At 44.1% G+C, this 25,718-nt stretch overlaps 4 protein-coding genes across 6 annotated transcripts; 2 read left to right on the forward strand and 2 right to left on the reverse strand.

Annotated features, from left to right (window-relative positions):
- Positions 1-302: 302 nt before the first annotated feature.
- Positions 303-9,506, reverse strand: eif2ak1 (eukaryotic translation initiation factor 2-alpha kinase 1). Of its 2 annotated transcripts, none has more exons than XM_029455819.1 (15): positions 7,559-7,760; positions 7,271-7,438; positions 7,054-7,190; positions 6,661-6,704; positions 6,480-6,579; positions 6,301-6,381; positions 6,125-6,218; positions 5,993-6,041; positions 5,544-5,916; positions 5,333-5,441; positions 5,139-5,245; positions 1,784-1,898; positions 1,613-1,692; positions 832-1,065; positions 303-617 (listed from the first exon to the last, which is right to left on the reverse strand). In XM_029455819.1, the coding sequence occupies exons 1-15, from the start codon at positions 7,611-7,613 to the stop codon at positions 498-500; spliced, it is 1,866 nt and encodes a 621-aa protein (XP_029311679.1). In that variant the 5' UTR covers positions 7,614-7,760; the 3' UTR covers positions 303-497. The 2 variants fall into 2 exon arrangements, with proteins under 2 accessions (XP_029311679.1, XP_029311678.1); XM_029455818.1 differs by lacking the exon at positions 7,559-7,760 and adding an exon at positions 9,193-9,506 and having other exon boundaries at positions 305-617.
- A 123-nt stretch (positions 9,507-9,629) lies between these two features.
- On the forward strand, positions 9,630-15,032 carry pms2 (PMS1 homolog 2, mismatch repair system component). Its single transcript, XM_029455817.1, is given in 17 exon segments — positions 9,630-9,872; positions 10,231-10,261; positions 10,424-10,566; positions 10,658-10,744; positions 10,824-10,926; positions 11,010-11,193; positions 11,650-11,817; positions 11,932-12,029; positions 12,110-12,209; positions 12,579-12,663; positions 12,753-12,787; positions 12,789-12,906; positions 12,995-13,802; positions 13,889-14,056; positions 14,143-14,243; positions 14,344-14,513; positions 14,672-15,032. Coding segments are annotated over 17 exon segments (2,619 nt in total). The 5' UTR covers positions 9,630-9,796; the 3' UTR covers positions 14,816-15,032.
- rsph10b (radial spoke head 10 homolog B) lies at positions 14,920-20,093 on the forward strand. The gene is given in 20 exon segments (XM_029456743.1): positions 14,920-14,926; positions 15,142-15,191; positions 15,193-15,470; positions 15,572-15,647; positions 15,995-16,063; positions 16,207-16,380; positions 16,455-16,540; positions 16,609-16,729; positions 16,810-16,986; positions 17,092-17,182; positions 17,288-17,379; positions 17,474-17,663; positions 17,761-17,869; positions 18,056-18,135; positions 18,226-18,374; positions 18,454-18,558; positions 18,644-18,763; positions 18,915-19,005; positions 19,149-19,397; positions 19,739-20,093. Coding segments are annotated over 20 exon segments (2,343 nt in total). The 3' UTR covers positions 19,768-20,093.
- Positions 19,921-25,711, reverse strand: dlgap5 (discs, large (Drosophila) homolog-associated protein 5). 2 transcript variants are annotated; one of them, XM_029455816.1, is made up of 19 exons: positions 25,584-25,711; positions 24,765-25,012; positions 24,481-24,671; positions 24,260-24,328; positions 24,118-24,157; positions 23,946-24,038; positions 23,730-23,828; positions 23,531-23,605; positions 23,401-23,435; positions 23,044-23,291; positions 22,744-22,905; positions 22,539-22,627; positions 22,293-22,453; positions 22,103-22,207; positions 21,743-22,004; positions 20,989-21,617; positions 20,715-20,880; positions 20,284-20,327; positions 19,921-20,193 (listed from the first exon to the last, which is right to left on the reverse strand). In XM_029455816.1, exons 2-19 carry the CDS (start codon positions 25,000-25,002, stop codon positions 20,086-20,088), a joined length of 2,814 nt encoding a protein of 937 aa, XP_029311676.1. In that variant the 5' UTR covers positions 25,003-25,012; positions 25,584-25,711; the 3' UTR covers positions 19,921-20,085. The 2 variants fall into 2 exon arrangements, with proteins under 2 accessions (XP_029311676.1, XP_029311675.1); XM_029455815.1 differs by having other exon boundaries at positions 23,401-23,438.
- Positions 25,712-25,718: the final 7 nt, after the last annotated feature.

Here is a 25,718-nt window from a genome sequence, read left to right on the forward strand (position 1 = left end):
ACCTTTTAACCATCAACCACATGTACAGACCAGAGAACAAAGAAATGTGTTTGAACATCCATACACAGAAATAAATGTGCCCATGTCCCCATAATGTCAAAATTGAAAAGGCTTATTGTGTCCACAAATGGTTTTCAATTTGCTGACAATGTACAGCTTCTTCAGGATCAAGAAGCTGCTCAAAATCATAAAGCATATTGTCAACTCTGCTCATAGGTCATTTTTTCCATTTGTTATAAGTAATACTTTCAAAGCAACATCTCAAATGATCAATAATCACATATTGCTTCTCATAAATCCCACGTGATGTAGCAGAAGTAAGTTTTATTAAACCGCTAAATGGAAATAAATAATTGCACCCTTACATCCAGGTGTACAAGACACACTCAAATGCTTATACACACGCTCTACCACTTGTACCAAGTCACCAAAACGTAGTACAGCAGTGGTTTGATTAATCAAGCTTTAAAAGTCTGTGGAGGGAAGATCGTAAAGCCTCAGGTCTTGTCCGACTCAGAGAAATCTTCTTCTGAGCTCTGAAGCCGACTGATCTGTCTCCTTAGCTGCATGATCTCTTCCTCCTGCTCTTCAACCCTTCTCTGCAAACCATGGATCACCTGGAGAGGGGGGGAAAAAAGCATAGACTTGGTTTGTAATTATTATTAGGAACTGTACTGCAGATGCAAGGGTTATTAAGCCTTGATGGAGCCATGGCTGCATACTTTGTAGATTTTAGATCAGTAATCCCCAATCATTATTCTAAATTTGTATAGCACAAAAAGTAATTGAGGGTTTAATTATTTTCAAATATATCCATTTATCCCAACATACTATGTCTTTACTGCAGAAGAGTTCACTCTGTAGAAGCTCGCTGGCTGTGGGCCGAACACTGGGCTCTGTACTCGTCAGCTTCTTGATGTATTTGGTCAGAACTGGCCATCTCTGGCAGAACGAGTCGGGGATTTTCTCCTCTCTCATGTCCCCAAGGGTCCGCACCCGCTCCATCTCTGTCCCAAAGGGCTGGAACAGCTCGAGAGCCAGCACTCCGATGCTGTACATGTCTGACTGAGTGAGCAACAGTACACATTACATTTACAGTTGTTAAAAATGTCATGAGATGACAATGATGAAGATTAATGATAAAGCTGATACATTATAAAAGTATAGTAAATGGATACAGCCTGAACCGCCTACATTACAAGACTTTAAAGCTGCAAGTAAGCAGATTTCAGTCATACTGGGCTAAATGCATGCAATACTTTAGTGTCATTAAATCTATTTTATTTTATTATTTTTTTAGGGTGTAAATAACAAACTAAATATTTCCCCTACCATTGTCATGTTAAGGAAATCAATGCATGTGATGTTTTACGTGCTAGTGTAGTGGTTGCTTGTTCATTTATTTATTTCCTGTTTGTAGGTTTAATTTTGCGTTATATTTGTTGTTATATATTTGCAAAAGATATATTAAGGTAATGATGAGAAAAGTGAGAAATGGTGTAAAAACAGAATGATTTTTTAAATGCTCTCAATAAAAAGTACAAAAATGTGTAATTCTACATAAAAATAAGGTCTGAATTCATCATAATTGCGTAAGTGTGAATATGTTTACCTTTGAATCATAATGGGAGCCCCTCAGCTGTTCTGGTGCAGCATACACAAATGTACCAACACCTTCAGTGTGCGAGGAATCTGCAAAATACACCAGAAATGGGACTTTAAAGCAAGTAGCACCATCTACTGGTGTCGTGCAAATGAAACAAGCTAATAGGTGGAGTATTACCACAGCTGGGAGAGGTGGTGCTTTTATGGCCATCCATTATTATGGCCCTGCACGCCAAACCAAAGTCCCCAATCCGAACGTGGCAGTCATGCCCGTGCAGGAAAATGTTCCTTGGCTGTGGAACAAAACAAAGACGTTGCAATTACTTCCAGTGGGTGTAAATATAAAGATGACCAAAGCATGTTAGATGTTATCCGTTGTGACAGGAAGGCGCAGAAAACACAGAAAACAGAAGTAGCAACTTGATTTCCTCTCCTCCTAACGAGAATAACCGGCTTTCAACCACAGCACACCTCCTGAGAGATGTAACACAGCAGAGTTCACGGCAGTCTGTGATGCCTGGTCATGTTGGAGGAGAGAAACACGAGGGCAGGAGCGGTTGTCAGCCAAGGAATTCTGTACAGCAATTCTGGATGAAGACTTGGGACGCGTAGAGGACATGTCGAAAAAGTATGGGAGCAGCGTTCTCATCGAAAGAAAAACCAGTGCACCTGGAGAAGTTTTGTGCAAGGTAAATGCAACCTTTTGTTTTTTAATTACTTGCAAGAGTTGAAATGTAAATATTGCCTAATCATATACAAATAAACGCAGCGATAACCACAAGAAGCTCAATGAGTCGTCACAATTGTCACGCGTTACGGTTCTATGTGATCAAGTAAAGAAAGGAGGCAGTTCTTGCACTGTTAGACATATTTATATTTTCTAGTTTGTCTTGTCTTGCCCTCCCCTCAGGGCCTTGCTACTCTTCCCCTTCACCTGGCTGCTACTTACAGAAGAGCAAAGAGCATGCAGAGCCTGCTGTCTACAGGAGCAGACCCAGAAATGAGGTCTGGACCAAGACACACACTAACACCAAACATCCTGTCAATCTGTACTACAGTGTAACACGAGGTTGATATCCTCTTGGTATTTCTTAAAACAGAGAAGATTGCATGTACAGTAAGAGTCGACTTCCTGTTACAACTGGTTCCTTTTATCTTTAATTTAAAAAAGCAGACGGCCCTCCATCTTCACCAGTTTCACGGTCTCTCCCTCTCGCAGGGACCAGCTTGGTCGAACTACTCTGCACTTGGTGATAGCCAGTTGGCCGAGCAAACTAAGCTCCAACTTACAGGCAGTGATGGGTGTGCGCAGGCAGGCAGAGGCCTGTCTGCGGCTCCTCTGCGAGCACGTTGTGGATGTCAATGCAAAGGTGAAACGTTTTTTTTTATACAGCAAATTTGAGCCTTTTTTGTACTAATTTAAAGGGATAGTTCGGATTTTTGGAAGTGGGATTGTATGTGGTACTTTTCCATAGTGAGTGTATTACACCTACAGTAGATGGTGATCGAAACCTTTATCTACGTTCTCTTCAAAGCCACCAGACTCCATTGACAAAAACAGTCATTTTACCTTGCAGGACGCAACATTTGATGGCTTACTGCTGCCTCGTTCGAATAGTTAGTTTGTGTTATTGTGTGAGTTTGGTGAATCCGAACTAATCCTTTTAAACACCAAAGTCACACAATGACACAAACTGATCACTAATCACAGCAGCGGTAGATCAGCGACTCCCGTGTCTGGAAGCTTAAATGTATGTTTTTGTCAAAGGAGTCTGGTGTCTTTGAATAGAACATCCGAACATCCAAACTATCCCTTTACGCTTCTAGCTGTGAAAATCAACAGGCAATAATTACAAGGAATGAGTCATTTGTGATGTTTAAATGTAAATTGTAATATATAAATAGATTAAAAATATAAATAATGAATAAAGAGCCTCAAGAATGCAAATACATCTTTTTATAATTTTAGGTGGAGGGGACCGCTGAGACAGCTCTCCACCTATCGGTGCGCTACACGGCTCTGTCTGCGATCCACATTCTGACCTGCTACGGTGCTGATGTAAATGCTGTGGACAGCAGTGGGATGACGCCCCTACATATGGCTGCTGGGATCCTCCATAAGGACATTATGACCAGCTTGATCAAGGAGGGAGCAGATATGAACAGGGTTCGTACTGTTCCTCTCTGTGCAACTCACAAGTGACACCCAGCGATTCCTCTTTTACTTTTCAGCGCTCCTAATCCTGTTGAAATATGCGCCTTATGCTCTGCCCTACACAGAGGTGGAAAAAGTGTTGAGTACTAATAAAATACTCCACTACAAGTAAAAGTCCTGAATGTATTATCAACTAAATGTAGTAAAAGTAGTAAAAGTGTTCAGTGTGCAGTAAAATGTTCCCTGTCAGTGTTTGACTGTAGATGTTGAAGGTTGTGCTCATTTGAACTCCTTTATATCCTGTTGGGTAGTTTAATCTACAGCAAAGCATCACATTCTATAACATCATCACATGTCCTGTGAGAACCACGTATCAATTTCTCATGCGCTCAGAAAAACCGCCCTGTTTGCAGCTTCGTGACACAGCATGCTCCAGATCAAAAAGATATTTTTCTCAACACATGAAGGAACACTTCCTCCTTCTGTTTATCTCAAACTCAAAATCACCACATGGTCGTCACTGTAATCTGAAAAGTAACTAAGTGGAGTCAAAAGAACAATATTTAAGTATAAAGGTGCATACAATGTAAGTAAACTCGAAGTTGTGCTTACGTACAGTACTTGTGACTATAACACGACTGGCCCACTTCATTCAATTACATTCTTACTGTTTCTAAGGGGGTGAAGCACTCTGGGAACTCTCCACTGCACCTGGCTGCTGTGGCGATGGCTCTGAAGACCAGTAGAACCCTGGAGCACGACGCCAGCTGCATCTCTGAGCTTCTTGAGCGGGGGGTCGAGGCCAACGTGGTGAACAAAGCCGGGATGACGCCTTTACATGAGGCGTGCAGCATGGGCAACAAAGAGCTGGTGGACCTGCTGCTCAGGTATGGAGCCGACATCAATAAGCTGAGCAAAGCAGGTGAGAACTGTCTGTTCCTGTTCCTGAACCGCAGGCATAATGTAAGGAACAGCTCTCTGCTGAGGAAACTCCTCGTCCTGACCTCCCCGCTCACTGTCTACAACCACAACGGCCAGCTGCCCTCTACCTTGACGCTGCCGTGCTTCTTCAAACAGAGAGACCAGATACTGAAACTCGCTCAGCAGCCGAGGACGCTTAAGGATATTTGCAAGTGTGACATTTATCTAAAATATGTCCAAGGCAAGAAACACGAGTTGGGGAAAATCCTGCCTGAGAGGCTACATGACTTTGTATTCAACTACTGGGATGGACGCAACATTTCCTTTGTGACAGATGGTGACTCTTAACGGATTTGACATTGCTCCCAGTTGACACGTGTGTATCAATGCAAACGTTTGCATGAACGTACAGATATAACCTCACACACGCTGATCAAATAAAGTCGAAGCACGTCACCTTCAGGTCTCTGTGCATGATCCCCCTGGAGTGAATGTGCTCCACTCCTTCAAGTATCTTTCTCAGCAGGCCGAGTGTGTGTTCGGCGTCAACACATCCATAAGGACCTGAAAATACAATACAAATGTAAAAAGGTGTAATCTGTAACGGACCAACGTGGTGTTGTTAAAGCGATGCATGTGTTGAACATTTACATCTGGAGGTTTGTTCTTCTTTGGGCTTGGAGTTCCTCTCAGAGATCCAGTCCTTCAGCGAGCGCTCACACAGCTGCATCTGGATGTAGAGCATCAGGTGGAACTGTACCTGCAGGTATAACCACAACACATTCCACTGTAGTGTCTAATCACCCTTTGCTTTACTCTCAGTGAGCTCTAGAACATGTGTCAGATCCCACAGAGCACCGACCTCTTTGGGAGGCTTCGTTGTGCGATTGTCGGCCCACTGCTGAAACTCCTCGTCGACGCAGGAGTTGTTGTTCGGCTCGATGCTACTCCTGCTGGAGTCGTCCTCCAACACTGCCGAGCCGTCCCAGCCCATGGCAGGACATTTGGAGCTCTTCGGGAGACCTCGCTGTCCCAGGAACACACAGGGGACGTAGTTTTTGGGAATCCGGCTCATCGTTTTGGGACACACCACCTGGCCCTTCTCTTGTGTTGGAACTAAAGCCTTGACGGGCTCGATCTCTCCTGCAGGAACTTCGGCACTCGAGTCTGTCGATGCTTGACTGAGACTTTGGAAAACTATCGAGGAGCTGCGGCTGTCAGAGCTCTCGTCAGCGCTGCGAATATAATAACTCTTAATGCATCTACATGATAAAACAGTGTTTCAATTATTGTTTTTGATTCACTGCCTACCTGTCGTGTTGTACAGGTGACTCCAGTGCAGGTAGGAGAGGCTCAGGATCTGCAACAGAGAGGTTTCATCAGACAAAGCTTCTCTTATGATAAGAACAAGTGCAGCCATGTCATCCCAGCAGATAAACTCACACCCCGCGGGCTGAACATGTTCCATCCACGCCGTGTGATAGCCCACAACACTGACATGCAGCAGGCTGGACAACACTTTGACTTCCCTGAGGACCTACAGACGTAAAATAAAGTTATTAGTGTATTATATCTCAGGGTGTAAGAAGGTCTGGAGAGATGAAAGAGTGATGGCCGACCTTCATGCAGTCGTCCTTTGACACTTTCTTGATGAGGATTTTCTTCACAGCGTAATACTGTCCATCCAGTTTGTTCATAACCTACGAGATGATGACAACACAAGTGTGTTGAGAAACTCATCTTCTTCTTTAGTTTGTTCAACAACAAAGCCAGCATGGAGTCCAACCGAGTGGAATACCTTAAAGACATTTCCATAGGATCCTTTTCCGACTCGCAATATTTCTTCAAATTCGCTAAGATACCGGGACGTCTGCGCTTGAAACAGTCCCTCCTTCGGTCTGTGGGAAGGGAGGGACAAACATCTCTTACACAATACTTTTTAATAAAGAAAGTCAACATTGAAGCAGAGAGCAGCCTACCTCACAGCGGGACCGTGCGTGTTTGTGCCGAGACCTTGTTGGCCCTGCAAAGTGAGATAAACACAGTCAGCACACTGTGCAGGATGATAACAAGTCATCTTTTCCTTTACTCCCATGAATACGAAGCCGTTCCTCGTCTTCTCTAAAAGTTGGTGGTGTCAATTTGTTGGATAAAATAAAGTGATAACAGGTTTTAAAACAAACTAATGTGCTGATATTTTTATAAATGTTTATACACGAATATGTTTTGTTCTGATCTCATTAAAACATCCCACAGTGAATAGTTGAACACAAATGTACGTTTGCTGTTTTGATCAATACTCTTAGAGTATATTCACATAGCCACTCTACACTGGACTCCCCTAGTGGACATACTGAGGAGCATCTGGTTACCTGTGGATACAGCGAGGAGCTGGCGGCATGCAGCAGCTCAGTGAAGGCCCGGTTGTGCTGCAGTCTGACGGTGCTGAACTCGTCACTTATGGCCAGAGGTGAGAGCAGGTTCATGGCAGCTAAACGCTGGCCAATGACTGTGAGGAGAAAGCAACACAACAACTTGGAATAAATAAACAATAAGCTGTCGATTACGGCACAACCTCTCGGCACATACCTTTAAACAGCGTACGTGAGCGAGCTGGGTTGCTCTCGTAGACGAAGCACAGGTGCTCCAGGAGAGAGCCCAGGAGAAGGTGGTTGGGGATCGCCGAGGCAAACTCTTGGACCGACGGGTAATGTCGGCCAGCCATCAACATCTCACGGTTATTTTCTGTGTCGGAAGCTGAGCAAAGAAAAATGAGGAAGTAAATGATGATGATATAACAAACCAGTTCACATTATATTTCACTTTGTTGAAGTCGCCCTAAAAGCCAATACCCGTAATATTTCTTCTCTGTCTTACCTTGTTCGATAACTTTTGCTATCATTTCAACAATGTTTCTGTCTCTTAGGTCCATTTTGTTCTGTGTAAAAACACTAATATTAAGCCCTCAGAGCTGAACTATTACGCTGTTCACCTCCAAGGCATATAATGAGCTCATCGTGTTTATACATAAGGGGGTGTGCACAGCACTAATGCTTATCTGCCTGCTCCAGCAGACGCCAGCCTCACAGTGACTGTAGACACATGACGGAGCTGAGGTCACTGTGCCAGAACAGGAAGGAAGGGCTGTCATCTGGGAAAGCTGCGCGACACCTCGTTATTCTCATTCTCATAAAAGTTAATGTATTCGTCGTGCAGCGCACTATTCAGCCTGTGAAAACAGCTTCATAAAGTCTTCTGTGGCACTAGAAGGAGCTTTCTATGGTCTGAGAAAAATCCTAACTCTGGATTGAGGCTTCAAATGTTTGACTAAAAATGTATTTCTTCCTTTAGGCGAGTAAAATATGTATATCACAGTTTGAGAATAATGTATGTGCATCCATACAAATGTATTATTAGATAGAGTTGCATTGTGGGACATGTAGGATCCACCAATGTTGAACCTCGAGTCATACCAGGAACAAAAAGTCTGGATGTCCTGCCATCTGCTGCTTCAATTAAACTATTCTATTTTTAATCTGGCTTGTGATAGTCCTCCTACTTTATGAATGTCCTATATCAAATAACTGGAGTATCCCTTTAATTAGGGTTGGGCTGTATAAAAAGAAATAGCACAATACTCCTTAGACCTTCTTCTAATATTCATTTATACCACGGTATCAATATTGATAGCATAAGACTGCAACAGTTCTGGAGGAAATCTAAAGCCCTATAAAAGGTCTGGCATCATTTCTCTTCATGCAATAGAAAACAGGACTGGACTGTCTAAATATGTAGGAATATCTTTATTTAAAAGGTTATTCTGCCATTTGTGTAACACAGGGACACTATCGTGGCTTGTACAGACTGACCTAAACTGAGGAAAAGACGACGACGTGTAAGAATGGAAATGTTATAATGGACTATACTGGTATTAAAACAGGATTACACTGTCTACACATGCAGAACTATAGTATATCAATGACTGTGCTAAAAGAGACATAGCTGGACTAGATAAGATTATAATCTCACTTTAGAGAGTCTGAACATGTTGGTTACTGCACTATAGAAGAGATTACTATAGATGTGATGTGTAAAATGCATGTGCAGGTTTGTCCACTTCCTATTACCTGCAGAAACATGGGATTATGTTTTGTTGTTAATAAATGTAACAAAATAATGCAAACTGAAGCAATAACTTTTAATTAACTTTTAAATACAGTGGATTCACCCATATTTCTTGCACTTTTGGATGTTTTTTTTCAAAGCTGGAGTAAATGGTAGGATGAACACTTTACTTCAGGTGATCACAGTCACGTTGGTCACGTGGCCTTTAATTCCTACAAATACGCCCCTGCATGTTTTATAAAAACAAGAAATAAAGTTGTAAATGACCAAGAATGAGACGTTTTATTCTGGTATCATTGTGTCAGGTAATGTGGGATAATAAAACTTAAATAATATAAGGATCAGAACACATTACATGGTAAGTAACAGGAGGAAAAGCAGCTTACTGTCAAACTGGACTTCATCGTCCTCTTCACTTGCCACATTAAACAGACTAACGTTACTCTCAACCTCGTGTCTCTGGACGGGTTTAAGGTTGCGGAGGATGCACAGGTGAGTGCTGCTTCCAGAACAATCCTCTGCCCTCAGGTGTCCGCTGTTACGTGATGAACTGTACATTATTGTAAGTTTAAAAAAAAAATGATGACGTGACAAAATGAAGTACTTATTTTAAAAACACTGCCCAGTTCACTACAGCTACCTCATATCTGCAGTAAACTGCGTCAAATTACTAGTTAAATCTTCTTGTCACAGGTGTTTAAATCGCATGAATCCTTCAGAAAAGACGGTGAAAGATTTAAATCCCATACGGTGTTCATGTCAAGAGACGGCCATGATTCAACAGCCGGGAAGGGACCGTCTGACAATATACGTGGTTGACTTACAACAATATTAACTCATAGATAGTAGAAGTAAAAGCTTACCTCTAAATTACAGTAAAAAATAAACAAGTATGTTGTCCTGTAATATAATATAATAGCACAGCTTCCAACTACTGAGAATGACCCTGCAACAAAAAGGGATTTCTTCGTTTTTTACCATATGAGGTAAATGCACACGGTCCCTAACATCGCGAGAGGTCACAGATTCCGGTACGTTTTGGTGATGACATACTTCAGAGTTTCAGGTAACGGTTTTAATAATACTTACTTATGTGCAGAAATATCTTTTTTAACACTGTTATCACTCCTATAGTTTGTTTTGTGAGGTTTCTGTTTTACACACTCAACATCTTTACGTTTTATATCATGGTTAACCTGCGCAGCTTTGCGCACGGGTGAAGCTCTCGAAACAGTCTGCGCAGTGCGCGCGGTTCAACTTCGCTTTTGTGTTTACAACATGTGAAGCGGTTGCACAGAATCTTTATCACTAACAGTGAGTGAAAACAAACTAGCTTTATTTGCATTAATGGTAGTTGGAAGTGTCTTCCTCTTTCTGTTGCAGATGAAGTCACATTTCATACTTTTAATTAATTTCTCCTAAAGCTTTTCAGCTCTTGAAGATGTCTGATGCTTGGTAAGTTAGCTACCAAAGTACTTGTTTAATTGTACTTGCCTGCTTTTTTATTTTTTATTATACCTATTTTTCTTGCTAGCTGCACATGAATCGGTTCCCGCAGTATAACTTTAGGAGAAAGTAAAGTTGTTTATGATCACTGAGTGCTGGTTTTCTTCTCAGCACCTCTGAACCTGCAGGAGCCATCAAGGCCATTGACAAACAATCAGTGCATCAAATCTGCTCAGGACAGGTAGTGCTGACTTTGGCCACTGCTGTCAAAGAGCTGGTGGAAAACAGCATCGATGCAGGGGCCACCAACGTTGGTAAGCTCACGAGAGCTACAGTTGTGAATGCCGACAGAGTAATCATTCTTTGTCAAGATGACCAATAACATGTTTCTGTTGCGTGTTCCAGATGTCAGGCTGAAGGAGTGTGGAGCTGAACTAGTGGAAGTGTCAGACAATGGCAAAGGAGTAGAAGAGGCCAACTTTGAAGGACTGAGTAAGTGTCCGCTTTGTTCATCTCCACCCTGTTAGTCACAGTCTGCAGTGAAGTGAAACCTCTTCCGTCTGTTCTGCAGCGTTGAAGCATCACACGTCAAAGCTGAGAGATTTCTCTGATCTTATTCATGTGGAAACATTTGGCTTCAGAGGTGAAGCCCTCAGCTCTTTATGTGCTCTGAGGTAAAACACTTCAACAGCCACATTCATACGCATAAAGCTGTAATACTTATATAATAATAATGTCCTCTGACCTCCTGATCAAGTGTCCTGAGTGTGGTGACATGCCACGAGTCCAGCCAGGTGGGGACCAAGCTGGTGTTTGACCACAAAGGCCACCTAGTCCAGCAGTCACCTCACCCCCGGCAGCAAGGCACCACAGTCAGCCTGCAGCAGCTCTTCTACACTCTGCCTGTTCGATACAAGGAGTTCCAGCGCAATATTAAGAAGGTCAGTCCTTAGAGGAGCGTTCTTATATTTCTGCATGTTAAGTCTACCATGTGACTTTTAATAATATACATATGTGTGTGTGTGTATGTATGTATGTATGTATGTATGTATGTATATATATATATTTTAAAAAATTAAATTTCACTGACATTTTTTATATATAAAAAATGACAATTAGGGTATTTTTATATATATATTTATTATTAATATATATATTTAAAAAAAAAATCCTAATTGTCATTTTTCATTTTTTTATATATATATATATATATATATATATATATATATATATATATATATATATATATATATATATATATATATATATATATATATATATATATATATATATATATATATATATATTTAAAATCTATTTGTTTAGAAAAGTAGCTAATTAAATGACCTATGGCCTCCATCTATAATCCCCCATATTTAAATGTTCTTTTCTTTCAGGAGTATGCGAAAATGCTACACATACTGCAGTCCTACTGTATCATCTCTGTAGGAGTGCGTATTACCTGCTCCAACCAAAATGGCCAAGGAAAGCGCAGCACAGTCCTCAGCACCAGTGGCAGCCAGAGTATGAGAGACAACATCGGGGCCATATATGGACCAAAACAGGTTGGTTAATATTTTAAAAGATCTTTCCAACCTTTGGAGGAACTGTGCAATTCATCAATTGAAGTAAGATAAGCAAATTGTCTTAATTGGTTTGCTTACTGTTTTCCTGTGTAGCTCCAGAGTCTTCTGCCTTTTCAGCAAGTGTCTCCTGCAGAAACTGTCATTGAAGAATACGGACTCCAAGATGCAGAGCTACCCAAACAGCTCTTTTCGTGAGTGACACATTTATATGCCTTTCTGCAAACAAACCGGTATTTAAAATGTTTTAAAAACGTAAACGTTGTTTTGGCAGCATGACAGGGTTTGTGTCACGAGGAGACCATGGTGTTGGGAGGAGTGCGACAGACAGGCAGTTCTTTTTCATTAACAACCGACCGTGTGATCCTGTTAAGGTAATTAAAGTCGCCCTATTTAGCAATTATGAGCAGGTTACAAACATTTAGCAATGGTTTTGAATATGGATGCACAATATATATCTGGCCGATAATGGGAGTTATCAGGTGTGCTTAAACTACAGGTTACAAACTTCTTTTTAAAATACAAAAATGTCAAATTATCGGTTATCTTATTCTTATAATTACGAGTAATTAACAGCTGAAGGTGCATCCCTAGTTTTGAACACACTATAATAAAGTTGTGAGCACATATAAGGCCTTTTTAAATGTTTATTGATGTACAGTATTACTCAAATTCATTCTAACTTCTCCAATGAAGACATATTCGATATTATTACAACTGTGGGTTCTTTTTTTTTTTTGCAGGTGACCAAACTTGTGAATGAAGTGTATCACATGTACAACCGGCATCAATACCCGTTTGTCGCCTTGAACATAGCCGTTGCCTCGGGTAAGAAAATATCTGAATAGTTATTTCTGAACCACACGGCTGACTTCCTGAACTACACGAGCGGTTTGTTTCTGCGTTTGACTTTTCAGAGTGTGTGGACGTGAACGTAACTCCAGACAAACGAACAGATTTTCCTTCAGGAGGAGAAACTCTTGTTGGCTATTCTGAAGTCGTCTCTCGTCAACATGTATGAGGCGGGAGTCAATAAGATCAGCATGAACTATACACTCAAACCCAGCATCAGTAAGACCAGACAGCCTGCACATCAAAATATAATATGTGTATTGATGTTATAGCTTAGGAATGTCACTGACTGCTTGTCTGTCTCTAGAGACTGACATGTGTCAGGATGTCCCGTCAAATGAGAACATGCCAGAACCTGGAGGGGACGTGGAACATGCGACTCGCTGCTCAAAGTCGTCCCTGAACCTGGCCGGCCTAAAAGCTGCTTTTTCAAGCTATCACAACTCTGGGAACAAGTCAAGCGGGGGAAAAGCTGCCAACGGTGGCCCGACACAAAAAACACTGCAGTCTTTTTTTAAGGACACAGTCAAACCTCCAACGTGCAACCCGAGTGCAGCATCTCCTTTAAAAGCCACAAGAGATGACGCTAAACGCTCCCCAGCGGGAAAGTCTGTGCTGGATGGGTTTAGGTACGGAAAGATGTCGTGCAGCGAAGCAGACTCTGAAGAAGACAGCAGCGTGTCCAGTCGTGACGTCGCCGTGCCAGAGTTCAGTTCTCCGGAGACTGTCGGCGTTACAAACGAAACAGTCGAAGCAACGTCAGACAGCGTTCACACTGCTCCTGAACTCTCGCAGACTGAGCCATGCACGTCCAATGAGGACTGTCCTATGAGCCCAGATGCCAAGAGGGCCAGGAAAGAGGAACCCCATTCCCCAGCAGAACACGAGTCCAACGCTTTTTCAAACTCTTCCTTGGCGGTGGATGCTCCAGTCTGCCGACAGAAGAGGACGGTGGCCCTCCAGTTCTCTTTACAAGAGCTGGCGGGGAAGGTGAAGAGGTTACAGGACCTGCAGAAGCAGAGGGCCGGTGATGATCTGCTCTATCGACGCTTCAGGGCCAAGATCAACCCCGGAGAAAACCAAAGTGCGGAGGAAGAGCTCAAGAAAGAGATCAGGTGGGATTGTACTCCCATAACTTCTGCTTGAATATTAAAGCGTCATTTCCACAACAGTTAATGTTGTTTTTCTTTCATCCTCACAGTAAAGACATGTTCAAAGAGATGGAGATCATCGGTCAGTTTAACCTCGGCTTCATTATCACCAAACTCAACTCGGACGTCTTCATGATTGACCAGCACGCCTCGGATGAGAAATACAACTTTGAGATGCTGCAGCAGCACACTGTGCTCCAAGGACAGAAACTCATCGTGTAAGAATCTGAGTCGGTTGATGAATTTGGCCTTGTGTTGTTTTTAGTGGATTGTAGTGATTTATGTTGACGTTGTATGTTTGCAGCCCTCAGAAGCTTCACCTCACTGCTGTCAGCGAAAATGTTCTCATGGAGAACATTGAGATTTTCAGAAAGAACGGCTTTGAATTTCTGGTCGATGAGGACGGTACGAACGTTTAACCGTTAAATACGAGTAATTAAACATTTTATTCCTTCTCATTTTGATGATTACAAAGAATAAACCCAGTTTTTTCTTGTGACTGCAGCTCAGGTGATGGAGAGGGTGAAGCTGGTGTCCCTGCCCACCAGCAAGAACTGGACATTCGGCCCAGCCGACATTGAAGAGCTGATCTTCATGTTGAGTGACAGCCCGGGGGTCATGTGTCGACCGTCCCGCGTCAGGCAGATGTTTGCCTCCCGAGCTTGTCGAAAATCAGTGAGTTCATACTGATAATAAAAAGACACTTACACAGACCGTCACCATTGATGTCTCTCCAAATCCTTAAAAATAACCTGTAAATATCATGTTCTTTCAATTTTATGATTTTTGTGGCCAAAATAATGTAAAAGAAATGTGTTTATGTCCATCTTCAGGTGATGATTGGCACTGCTCTGAGTGTCAGTGAGATGAAGAAGCTCCTGGTTCACATGGGGGAGATTGAGCAACCATGGAACTGTCCTCATGGCAGGCCCACCATGAGACACCTCGCCAACCTGGACATCATCTCGCAAGACTGAGCGTGTGGAGTTAGAGAATTACACGAGCTCAATGTACTTATTCCAGTTGAACATGACCTTTGCACTGATACACAGACTGAGTCCAAACCACAGATACTGTTCAAATGTTTGGTGTGTTTTTATTTTCTGTTATGTTCTGCTTTTATTGCTATTATGCATCCCACATTTTTATATTTTAACATTTATTAATTAGGTAAATAAACAATATGTGTCACTTTCTGGTGTCTGTGTTGTTAAATAACTGGTTTTACTAGTTTCTCACTGTCTTTCGCTTTTTGACCGATAACGGTTGCCGTAGTTGTAAGCGTCCTTAACGGCTGCCGTAGTTGTAAGCGTTCTTAACCGTTGCCATGGAGACGGTCCTAGCTTGCGCGACAGATTCGGTAAATAAACGGCGCAAAATGACGCAGGGGAAAGAAAACAAACATAAAACTACGGTACAAACCGACAATCAGGAGAAGGAGAACGCGTGCGGGGAAGCAGGGCTGCCTCATGCAGCGGAAGAGAGAGGAAACAGAAAGTTGGTGAGCTGCTCCGCTGGTTTACAAGTGACTTCAGCGGATGTGGCGCAGAACCAAACCGACCTCCGAGACGCGCAGCTCGAGAATGATGACGCTTACGAACTTCCTGCTTTGTGTAGCTTAATTGTGCAGAGGTAAATCACTCATAACATTCATTTTATAAATGCACCCACGCGCTAATAGTCTAAATCCTGTCAAGAATGCATTTCCAGGGACTTGTTGGTGTCTCTGACAGATATGAAGGGGACACCTGTGAAGGCCAGTTTCATGGAGCAGGTGTTGCTCTGTTTGAAGGAGGCGCAGGGTACAAGGTACTGTTGCAAATAACACCACCTGTCTTCCTTTTTAGTTTATTTGAGAGAAGGGACAGCGTATATTACATAAAAGCAAAATCAAAAATGGGGCATGGAATATTTTACAATACAGTAAATGCATAATTTAGCCTATAAACCATTCACTTATAAGTATAAGTATATTTTAAATCACTGTAAACATATTTCAATATCAGTATTCAATTGATACTTCATAAAACTGTGTTTCTAATATATCTCGTTAAATGCAATCACTTATGTTTTCAAATAAATTTCCTTAAAGGATAAATAAAGCTATTATAAATCTTCAGTATATATCAGGAAGTCATTAAAGTGTTTTTCTGAAGGGGATGTTTTCCAAGGGACTGATGGATGGACGTGGTGTCTTCACACAGGCAGGCGGATTGAAATATGAGGTACAATAATGATTTAATATCTGTAATGACCTTACATTTGATTTCTTATGCAATTGTCATACAAAATGAAATAAAACTGAGCATGGTAACATAGTTTGACTACAGTAATAATAATAATAATAATGTATCTGAGTATCCAACAGGGAGAATTTGTGTGCAACATGCCCATGGGCCAGGGCACCTACACCTGGCCGGATGGCAGCTCCTATAAGGGGGACGTGTACGATGCTATCCGACACGGGACTGGAACCTACACATGTGCAAACAACGGTGTGTCGTACACGGGGCAGTGGGATCGGGGCACGAGGCACGGAAAGGTATGATCCACCAATTCATATTTAGGGTTTAGTCTTTTAAGATTTCCTTTTGTGATTGGTTGTCGTTGTGTTAGGGCGTAGTATATTATAACCAGGATGAGACCTCTTGGTACAAAGGAGACTGGGTGAAGAACAACAGAGAGGGAGGGGGCACAAGACGGTATGTATGGAGCACACGATCTAAGTGGCATTCGAACTGGCCACAGCTGACATCTGTGACTTCAACAGCTACCCCTCTGGTAACATTTACTCTGGTGAGTGGAAGAGCAACCTGAGACACGGCGAGGGCACCATGAGGTGGTTAGAACTGGGACAGCAGTATGTTGGGATGTGGCAGAATGGAGTCCAGGTATAAAAGCACATCACAACGTATCCATGTTGCATCCGTATCCTCTTTAAAACGTACGTATTTGTTCTCTTCTTCGGCAGCACGGACGAGGCACACATGTCTGGATCCTGAGGCGAGCCGATGGATCCCAGTATTTCCAGAGCAATCGGTACACGGGGGGTTTCCTTCAGGGTCACAGGCACGGGCAGGGATCTTTTTACTACGCCTGTGGTGCGATCTATGAAGGAGAATGGAGGAAGAATGAAAAACATGGGAAGGTTAATACACAGTAAATACACACACTGCGTTATAAATAGCAGCAGACGATTGATCTGGCTTCCATGTCAACCTCAGTGCTCATCTACGATGCATGTTGTTCGTAGGGAAAATTCACTTTTGAGGATGGACGTGTTTTTGAAGGAGAGTTTGTGGAAGATCAGATGATGACGCACAAAGCTCCAACTCTTCGTCCTGGTAAAACACCTGCGCTACATTAAGCCTCCATCAAGGAGATAATCGTCAGAGTTACAGTCTGACATCCTCAGGTACAATGGCTGACGGTCGTGCATCTTGTCGCAGGCTCATCTTTCTTAGGACCGGACATGGCTCTGAACATTGAATGTCTTCTGGAGGAATTCCCTGAGAGAAAGCGCGACGCTGAGCGCAGAAAGGTCAGGGCCCCCGCTTCACACTGCGACATTATGATCAACATGTGATCCCCACGTCCTTATGTGCAGCCCTGACACTGTGGCTCGTGTGCAACAGGTGGAGAGTGAGATGTCGAAGCAATCAGGAGAGCTGAGGTCTGTCTACGCGTTCTACAGCAGACTCGGTCATGCCCACTCTCCAGAGAACAGCTTCCGGCTGTCCCGCCTGCAGCTCTGGCGCCTGCTTAAAGACTGTAACATCCACCATCACGGCGTCACGCTCACACAGATGAACCGTTTTGCCAGAGGTGAGAACTCACAATCTCTCCTCCTCACAGATACAGGGCAGCACATGTCGCTTGATAATAAGTGTTTGATGTGTGTGTGTGTGTGTGTGTGTCTCAGGATGTGCCACCACAGCAGAGATCCACTCTCCCTTCACTCCCGTGCTTCTGCGTACGATCCTCAGCTGTCTGGTGGTTGTGGCTTACCACATCTACCATAAGGACATGACGTAAGGACTGAGATTATTAACTCAGAAATCAAAATCTGCTTCCTGAATAACGAGATATACGAGCTGATGTGTGCCTCGTATGGTACCTTCTGACTGTGTGTGAATGGGTGATGCTAACGAGTGATGGGGGATGTGACGGTAACACAGGGATGCAGAATAACATCACGTCTGCTCCTCTTTTCTCAGGTCACAAGACAACCTTCTGGCCGCCTGCTTTAACAAACTGATGACGGACAACATCTGTCCGAATGCTAAGAATGTAAAAGGTGCCGACACAGCATCTGATTCAACAGCCTTCTTCTCCAGCTCTATATTACGCAGTGATCCTCATTAACTCAAGCTGTTGTTGGATCCAGGCTTCCTGTTTAGGCAGCCGGACTGTGCAGCGGTGGCTGTGAGCTACTCAGAGAAGTGCTGGGAAGTCTATCAGACTTACTGCAGAGTCAGTGCAGCGTCCAGAGAGGAGCAGACCATGACGGGCCGACACCTGCTGCGGATGTTCAAGGTGCAGCTTAATGGGAGACACTTCAGGTGAACAGATATAAAATGTTATATGAATAAGGTTATGAATGATACCCTGCCAGGATCTCCATCTGCTGGACAATCAGCTGACCTCAGCGAGACTGCTGCAGATCATCGCTGCAGAGAGCCGAGAGCCCAGCAACCCGTCCGCCTGTCTGGATCTGGAGGTCAGCCGGTAGCGTTTACACCAGCAGAGTTCATCTTGTCGTTTCCCTTCCGGCCTCTGTGTCACTTTTGTTGTTCCCCCTTCAGATTACATTCCTGGAGTTCTTCGAGGTTCTTCTGGGCTCTGCTGAAGTCAAGTGTCGGCAGGTTTTGCCAGCCGGCCGTGACGCCGAGGCCAGCGAGACTACAAACAGCCCCCCCCGGCCGGTCAGATCCTTTCTCAAGCCTCTCCTGACCTTTGCACATCCACCTTTTATGTGGAAAGATACTCCAGTATTTATCCGTAGTTACGCCCCTGCTGACATTAGTGAATTGTGCTGAAATCTTTAACATAATTGCGTCCACATCTTTATCTCAGACAAGTGACGCAGCAGAATTATCCACTGCTCGAGATGTGGAGAGTCAACAAGCAGTCAAGACTAAAGTCAACGAGGGACGTCCACGTGCAGGTTTGTTGAGTTGGTTATTTTCTCATGTGTTCAAATAATGCATTATGTTCGTACTTGTACATCATTTATCTTCACTTGTATTCTTCTCAGTGAATGAAAAGGTGCTGTACAAAGTGTATTATCATTGTGTGTATACATCGTAGAAGGGAAGAGGTCATGTGTTCCTGTAGAGCGCACAGGTGAAGGAAAGGTCGTGCGAACCCGAGGGATTGAAGCCAAAGATCGTGAAGTGGAGCTCTGGAACCAAACGATCCATCAATTCTTCAACCACTTCTTCTTCCCGGCTTTTGAACACAACCAGTTATTGTCCAGATACATGAAAGAGGACGCCCAGAGACACGTCGCTCTACAGAGACACGTCGCTACAGAGACGTCGCTCTACAGAGAGACGGGTAGGACAAATCCCACCTCAGGTTCTTTTGTTCAGTCAGTTATTTGTTCATGGGATTGAATCTTCAAATTAAAACCTTCTTTACTGTATGCATTGTGGGTAGAAATAGTCTCAAGTGGAAAATAACCAGCCCATGTTGTGGTGTCTGAACATGAGTTGTTTTGCATAAACACAACCACCAGGTGGCGTCTTATCCCTTTCCCTCCCTGAAGCCATCCCAGTTTTATCTCTGCCCCCTGGATGTGAAGTGTCTCCAACCAAATAACTCTTCTGCTGCTTTACCTACATCATTGTGCTTTAGACGTTTAGTGTTGTACTGTGTTGTGTTGTGTTGTGTTGCAGGCAGAGGCGGCGTCAGGGCTGATGAATGACACAAGATGCAGCAGAGAAACCGGATGAAAGCAGCAAGAAGAACTGTTCCGATAAGATAAACTAAATATCAAGAGCTTTCAAATACTCTGAGAAATAAAAGCATTGCGTTCAGCGCCGGTCTGTGTTTGGATGTAAGAGAAGAGTAAAAGCCATTTTCCTTGTTGTAACTAGAACTTTAATTATAAGACGAAACTATTTTTCAGCAATCTAAAAATAGAACTCCGAATCACTCGATACATTTTGTTTTCTTCCAAAGTAAATAAAGTAGTCTGTATATGTAGAAAAGATAAGATATGTAAAGATATAAAAGAAACACATCAGAGCGGAGGGGTGAAGACCATAAGGTCACTCGGACAGACAGACTGCCGTATCCGGTCCTTCAGGTCCGGGGTGAAGAGGAGCATGGCCGACTCGGCTGTCTGGGCCTGAAGACAGAAACAAAAAGGAACATACGATGTGAATATTCAGCAATAAAGAAATACAAGTGATGGTTAAGAGAAGGGGGAAACTTTGACCTGTGGTGACTGAAGAGTGAACACTGAAGGCACCGCTGGACGTGCTGTGGGGACAGCAAAGAGAGAAGAGTTAAAGGTGCAGTTTAACGAAGGCTCACACAATGAGTCAAATTCTTTTGTAACTTTATTATTGTACTTTATTTTAAGCAGATGAATTACACTCAGAATACGAGTGCAGGGAGCTGAGACTGTAACCATAACTGTAAAATAAAGAACAATTACACTAATGGATTTAAGAGAAGCTGGATAATTGACAATTTATATAAAACAAACAGAAGAATCACAAAATCTAGTTTTTATAACGTCAAACTAATCTCAACGTAGAACTCCTGTCTGCTGCAGCTTAAGTATCTGTTAGGATATAAAACACAGAGTGTGAGTGTGTGTGTGTGTGTGTGTGCGCACACAGTACCTATGGGTCTCAATCATACCTGGTTCCCTCTGAGAAAGCAGGTCCCCTGATTGACCTCTGGGACTCTCCATTTCTACATCCACCACCATGGGGGACAGTGTCTCTATGGCAACCGTCTCCCGCGGTGACAGGCTGCATCTCTGCGACGGCTGGAGGTAACGCTCAAAGTCCAACCCGGGAATTTCCTGAAATTACAAGAGAATAACTTGTTTATTGTGTCGTAAGACAAAACAGGTTCGATCACAGCTTTAACATCAGAGAGGTGAAGCTGGTGAAGTCTGGACGTGCGTTACCTCAACCACCGAGCGGTCGGGTGTGTGACACACAGACTGCTGGGCCTCCACGGGGCCCTGCACAGCAGGAGGGGAGACGGGAGGCTGGCAGGGAGTCACGCAGGGGGACAATGTGAAACTCAGAGAGGGCTCAGGGGCCTGGGAGGCCGTTTTGCATGGAGAGAAGGAAAGTCTTGAAGAGACGTCCACATCGAATGCCTCAGCTGCTTCCTCTTGCTCATCCACTACAGAAATGGACGGCAATGACTGTGCAGGTGCGCTCAATTCAGGGACAGAAGCAGCGTTTTCCTGCACGGAGCCCGTTTGTGGTGCAGAGCTTCCTGCAGCCCGGGTGTCATCTGAGCGCACATCCTCGACCGGTGAGAAACAAAGGGAGACATTTTCCTTTCTGTTTGACTGAGGGGTGCCACGCAGAGACTTGAGGGTTTGTGCTGGGGTTTGGCTGAGGGTAAGACGGAAGTGGGCAGGAGTGTAGATTGGTGGCTGAGCGGGGGAGGCGGCGGTGTGAAGGGGGGTCTGTGTCAGCGCAAGAGATCTCCGAGTGACTCTTCTAGGTGAGAGGTAGTTGGAGCAGGGAGAGGCCTGAGGCAGCACAGCAGCACTCAGGCGACTGGATCTCCTCACTGAACCTGCAGACACGACAACACGACAACACGACAACACGACAACACGACGACGTTGTTATTAGTCCAGCAGGAAAAAACTAAAGCAAACACCGACAAATGATATGAAAAGGCAGTGAGTTTTCTCCCACCTTCTGATGGTCTGGCCGGGCTCTCCACCTGGAAGAAGCCTCCATCAAAGACCACTTGTTCAGTCGGCCGGCGCTCTGCTTCGGGTTCTGGCTCCTGAGCACTCGTGCTGGGGTTGTCCTCAGCGGTACCAGCATCCTTTGCTGCGGTCACAGCCTCCGCCGCCTGCTGTTTGGCTTTCATTGCTGCTTTCACAGCAGCCAGGCGAGACTTGGCTGCTCCTGCTTTAGTTCCTGCTGGCTTCGCAGGTGCAGCTGATGGTTTCTGTACAGGGCAGGCCCAACGTCTTTATATACAAGTCATTACATCCAAACAGAGCACACTAACACATTTAGAATATATACGCTGCAAAGAGTCTTCACCTTCGCCACTTTCCTCTGTCGCGGCGGTGCGGGCTTGTGCTCCTCCACCCAGCCTCGGCTCTCCGCTTCTTTGAGAGCGTCAAACTTCTTGTAGACATCCTCGACCTGAAAGACATAACAACAAATAAATAATGATCTTTTGCGTTCGTCTCTGAAACAACGTGTCGTCCCGCTCTTGTGAGGCACTCGCCTGGTAATACACCATGTCCCAGAATCCCTGCAGGTCGGTGCAGGTGGTGATCTGCTCCCCTCGGCCCAGCTCGCAGTCGTCCACCAGACCTCCAAACTGTTTGAAGCGCTCCTTCATCAACAGCCTCGCTTGGCCTACTGCTGTACGCATACTGTCTCTCACTGAAGAGCAAGAAACACACTGAATTACAACCGTTCAGATCGGGAACCACGTCTTCACCACCAACATACTCAACATGACACTCACTCTCTTCTGGGATGGACTCATCCTCCACTTTAGCCTCCCAGCTAACAGACAGAGTCGTCAGTCCGACCGTCTCTTTGGCAATTTCCGATCTGAATAACACACAAAAAAATAATTAATGTTAAAAACTTTGAATCGACTAGAAAAGTAATTGGAAGAATCTGACCGATGGATGACTTGGCACTGAAAGATATACAACAAGAACCACCTGAAGTATCGTACGTCATGCTTTGAGTCCAGGGGGCTGCCTGGAGTCGGAGAGGCCATCGTGGGAGATGTACGCTGAGGAGAGCGGCGAGGGGATTTCGGGGGAGAGGACTTGCTTGGCTCAGCGTTGTAAGAGGGGACCACTAGGAGAGCGAAGCTGGTGCTGAGTAGAAACAGTGACAACATGGCGTTGAGACAAAGTTTTAAATCATACACATCGTCTTAGGAGGCTCCAAAGACTTGGGCTCATCTTCAACAATATAAAAATGTTTAAATATCTATAACGGACACGAGGGGAGACCTTGGTTTCAGGAAGACGTCTGCCGAGCGAGGAGTGAGAGGATCGAACTTGAAGGACGACAAGCCAGTGGGAGCCTGGAAAATAAAACCCTTTGGAGCAAAAGAAGATAAAGAGGGCGGCGCATCAACGGGGTCCGCAGCGGGGACAGAGTCAGCCGGAGCTTGATCCACAACCATGTCCTCCTCCTCAGAGCAGGGGGCCGGGCTGAGGGGACGAGCTTCTTCCTCTGGACTCTGCATCTCGGGCTCCTTCACGAGAAAGAAACGGCAAATTAAAAAAATCGACAAGTTGCTGTTTTATAAATGCCAACAAATAAAGATTGATGGTGAATATTTAGTAAACATTTAACAGGCTTACCTTGGGCGCAGCAGGCTCCACAGCGTCCACAGCTGCTGCTTGATAAAAAGGAGAAATGCACAAAATAAATGTTGTATGATGTGAAACGTTATCAACCGGCCATAAAGGTTTATGGCTCTTTGAATAATACCTTTACAGTTGCTCTCCTGGTCAGAAGGGGGGGCCACATGGCTGACAAACACTCTGCTCCTTGTGATTCTTACATCTGAGGGGGAGGGGGAGGAGATAAGAATATGAATTGTGGCTTCAGTGAATGTCTTCTCTCAGTTTGCTTTGATGTTGACATCATCTGCTCCTTTACAGAATAAAGATCAGTGCTCAGTGTTTACCTGCAGACTTGCCCTTAGGTTCGTCTTTCAGCACAGGAGCTGCTGTAACAGGAGGCCTGTTGGCTGATCTGGTCGACGAAGCTCGTACGACAGGCTCCACTACGGTAGGAGGGCACGGAGACACAGATTGAGATGCAAATAGGGGAACACAATCGGGTGAAACCAACTTGATAGCCGATCTCAGGGTCCAGTTATGTATACAGATTTATTACTCACCTGCACAAACGTTCTTCTTGGAAATAGCAGGTGCAGGGGCGAGCTTGACGGGAGCGGCCCGGCTCCGGGTTGACCTTTCCACAGCAGGTTGAGCTATAAGGAGGAGCGAGAGGTCAGATCTAAAACACGGCCTCGGTTACAGAAGGGAGTATTTGACATTTGATTTATTTACCTTTCTTTGCCGTAGTATTTTGAGCGTGCGTCCTCAGAGGCTGTAGAAATGTTGCGATACGACAAAGTGCATATTAGATTGGACTTTTATGGAAGTTAACATGGAAACATACGAGAAAGATATATCTTAGAGAAAGTAGTACCCTCTGCACTTGCGGTTTCATTGAACGAGTGACTCTGGTGCTCTGGGACGGAGCTATATTCACTTTGGTCTGAAAGTCAAGCGGAAATGACACGTTGATCACTGGATCTTCATCATTACAACTGCCACACAGCGCTACCCCCCTGTTACAACTCAAGTCATATTAGGAACAAATAAGGCAGTAAATAGTGTAAACGTGTGTATTGTTGAGCCCCCCCTCACCTCCTTAGCTCTGGTTGAGCCACATGGGACCACGACGGGCAGAGGGGCGATGGTCAGGGTGTCCGTTGGATGATACGTGCCCGTCTTAAAAACCCCTTTACGCTCCTTTTCTCTCTTGTCCTTCTCCTTCTCAAGAACCTTGCGCTCTTTCCAGCGCTCAAGTTGTTTCAACCTCTCTTCTCTAGCCACATCTGGGGGGGGGGGGGAAATGGAGGGTTATTGCTGTGGGAACCTCATTGTGAACTAAATATGAGTTGCAGCTGTGATGGAAAATGAAGCCATACTTTTAGAAGATTTTGCATTGTTCAGTGTCTTCTCTTGGATTGTTGACATGTTGGCCCTCGCGATGGAGGCATCCAGGGAAGACATTTCCAGCTCTGGGAGATCGGCCAACTGCCTGCGTGTGTTCATGGCCCGTTCCCGGTTCTCCTTCTGGGACTGGGACCTCCTGCGGGACATTTTTACCCTCAGCATCGACACACTGGTGTCCCGGAGGCGCAGGTGAGCAAACTTAGAATCCATGTTCAGGTATCTGGGGTAAAGAGGAACAGAAGATTATGAGTTATTAGAGGTAGTGAAGTACATCATAATGGAAGTGCTAATAGTTATGCCAACTCAATTAATTAATTAAATAAATAAATAAATAATAGTTATGCCAACTGGCACAAAACATATGAATGAGTCTAACCAACCAAACCTAAAAGGAAAAACACGAAGGGGCAAAAATGCATAATGTTTTTATATATGAAGAAACACTTTGCCTGGACAATGTAACGTACACCATGACGTAACGTTACCTAGCTTACAGCTGATGTCTAAAATATGACGTTAACGTGTTTATCAAAGCACGTTACAAGTCCACTTCGACGAATGACCGTAACGTTAACTAAGTTAGCTAACGTTAAGTATTACGTCCGAGCAATCTGCAAAAGGTAGGTCACGTTAAGACGTTAGCTAACAGCATTAGCTAAAGGGACCTAACCGACGTTAACGTCAGTTAAACTCACCACTTCATTAATAATGAAAACAAGAGGATCAACTGTTCAGCAAACACATATCTAAACTGTCTTTTTATATAATATATAATTACACATCCATCTTACCTTGTTCTTTAAATAAACTTTTAAAACAAACGTCCTCTTCTGGCCGTCCACTAAAAACAACTTACTGCTCAACGGAAGAAAAACAACCATGGCGCGTGAGTTTTTGAAATTCATAGAAGTTCACGCTGATTGGCT

The sequence above is a fragment of the Cottoperca gobio genome, chromosome 19, assembly GCF_900634415.1.
Source record: "Cottoperca gobio chromosome 19, fCotGob3.1, whole genome shotgun sequence".
In the NCBI taxonomy this organism is placed as follows: domain Eukaryota; kingdom Metazoa; phylum Chordata; class Actinopteri; order Perciformes; family Bovichtidae; genus Cottoperca; species Cottoperca gobio.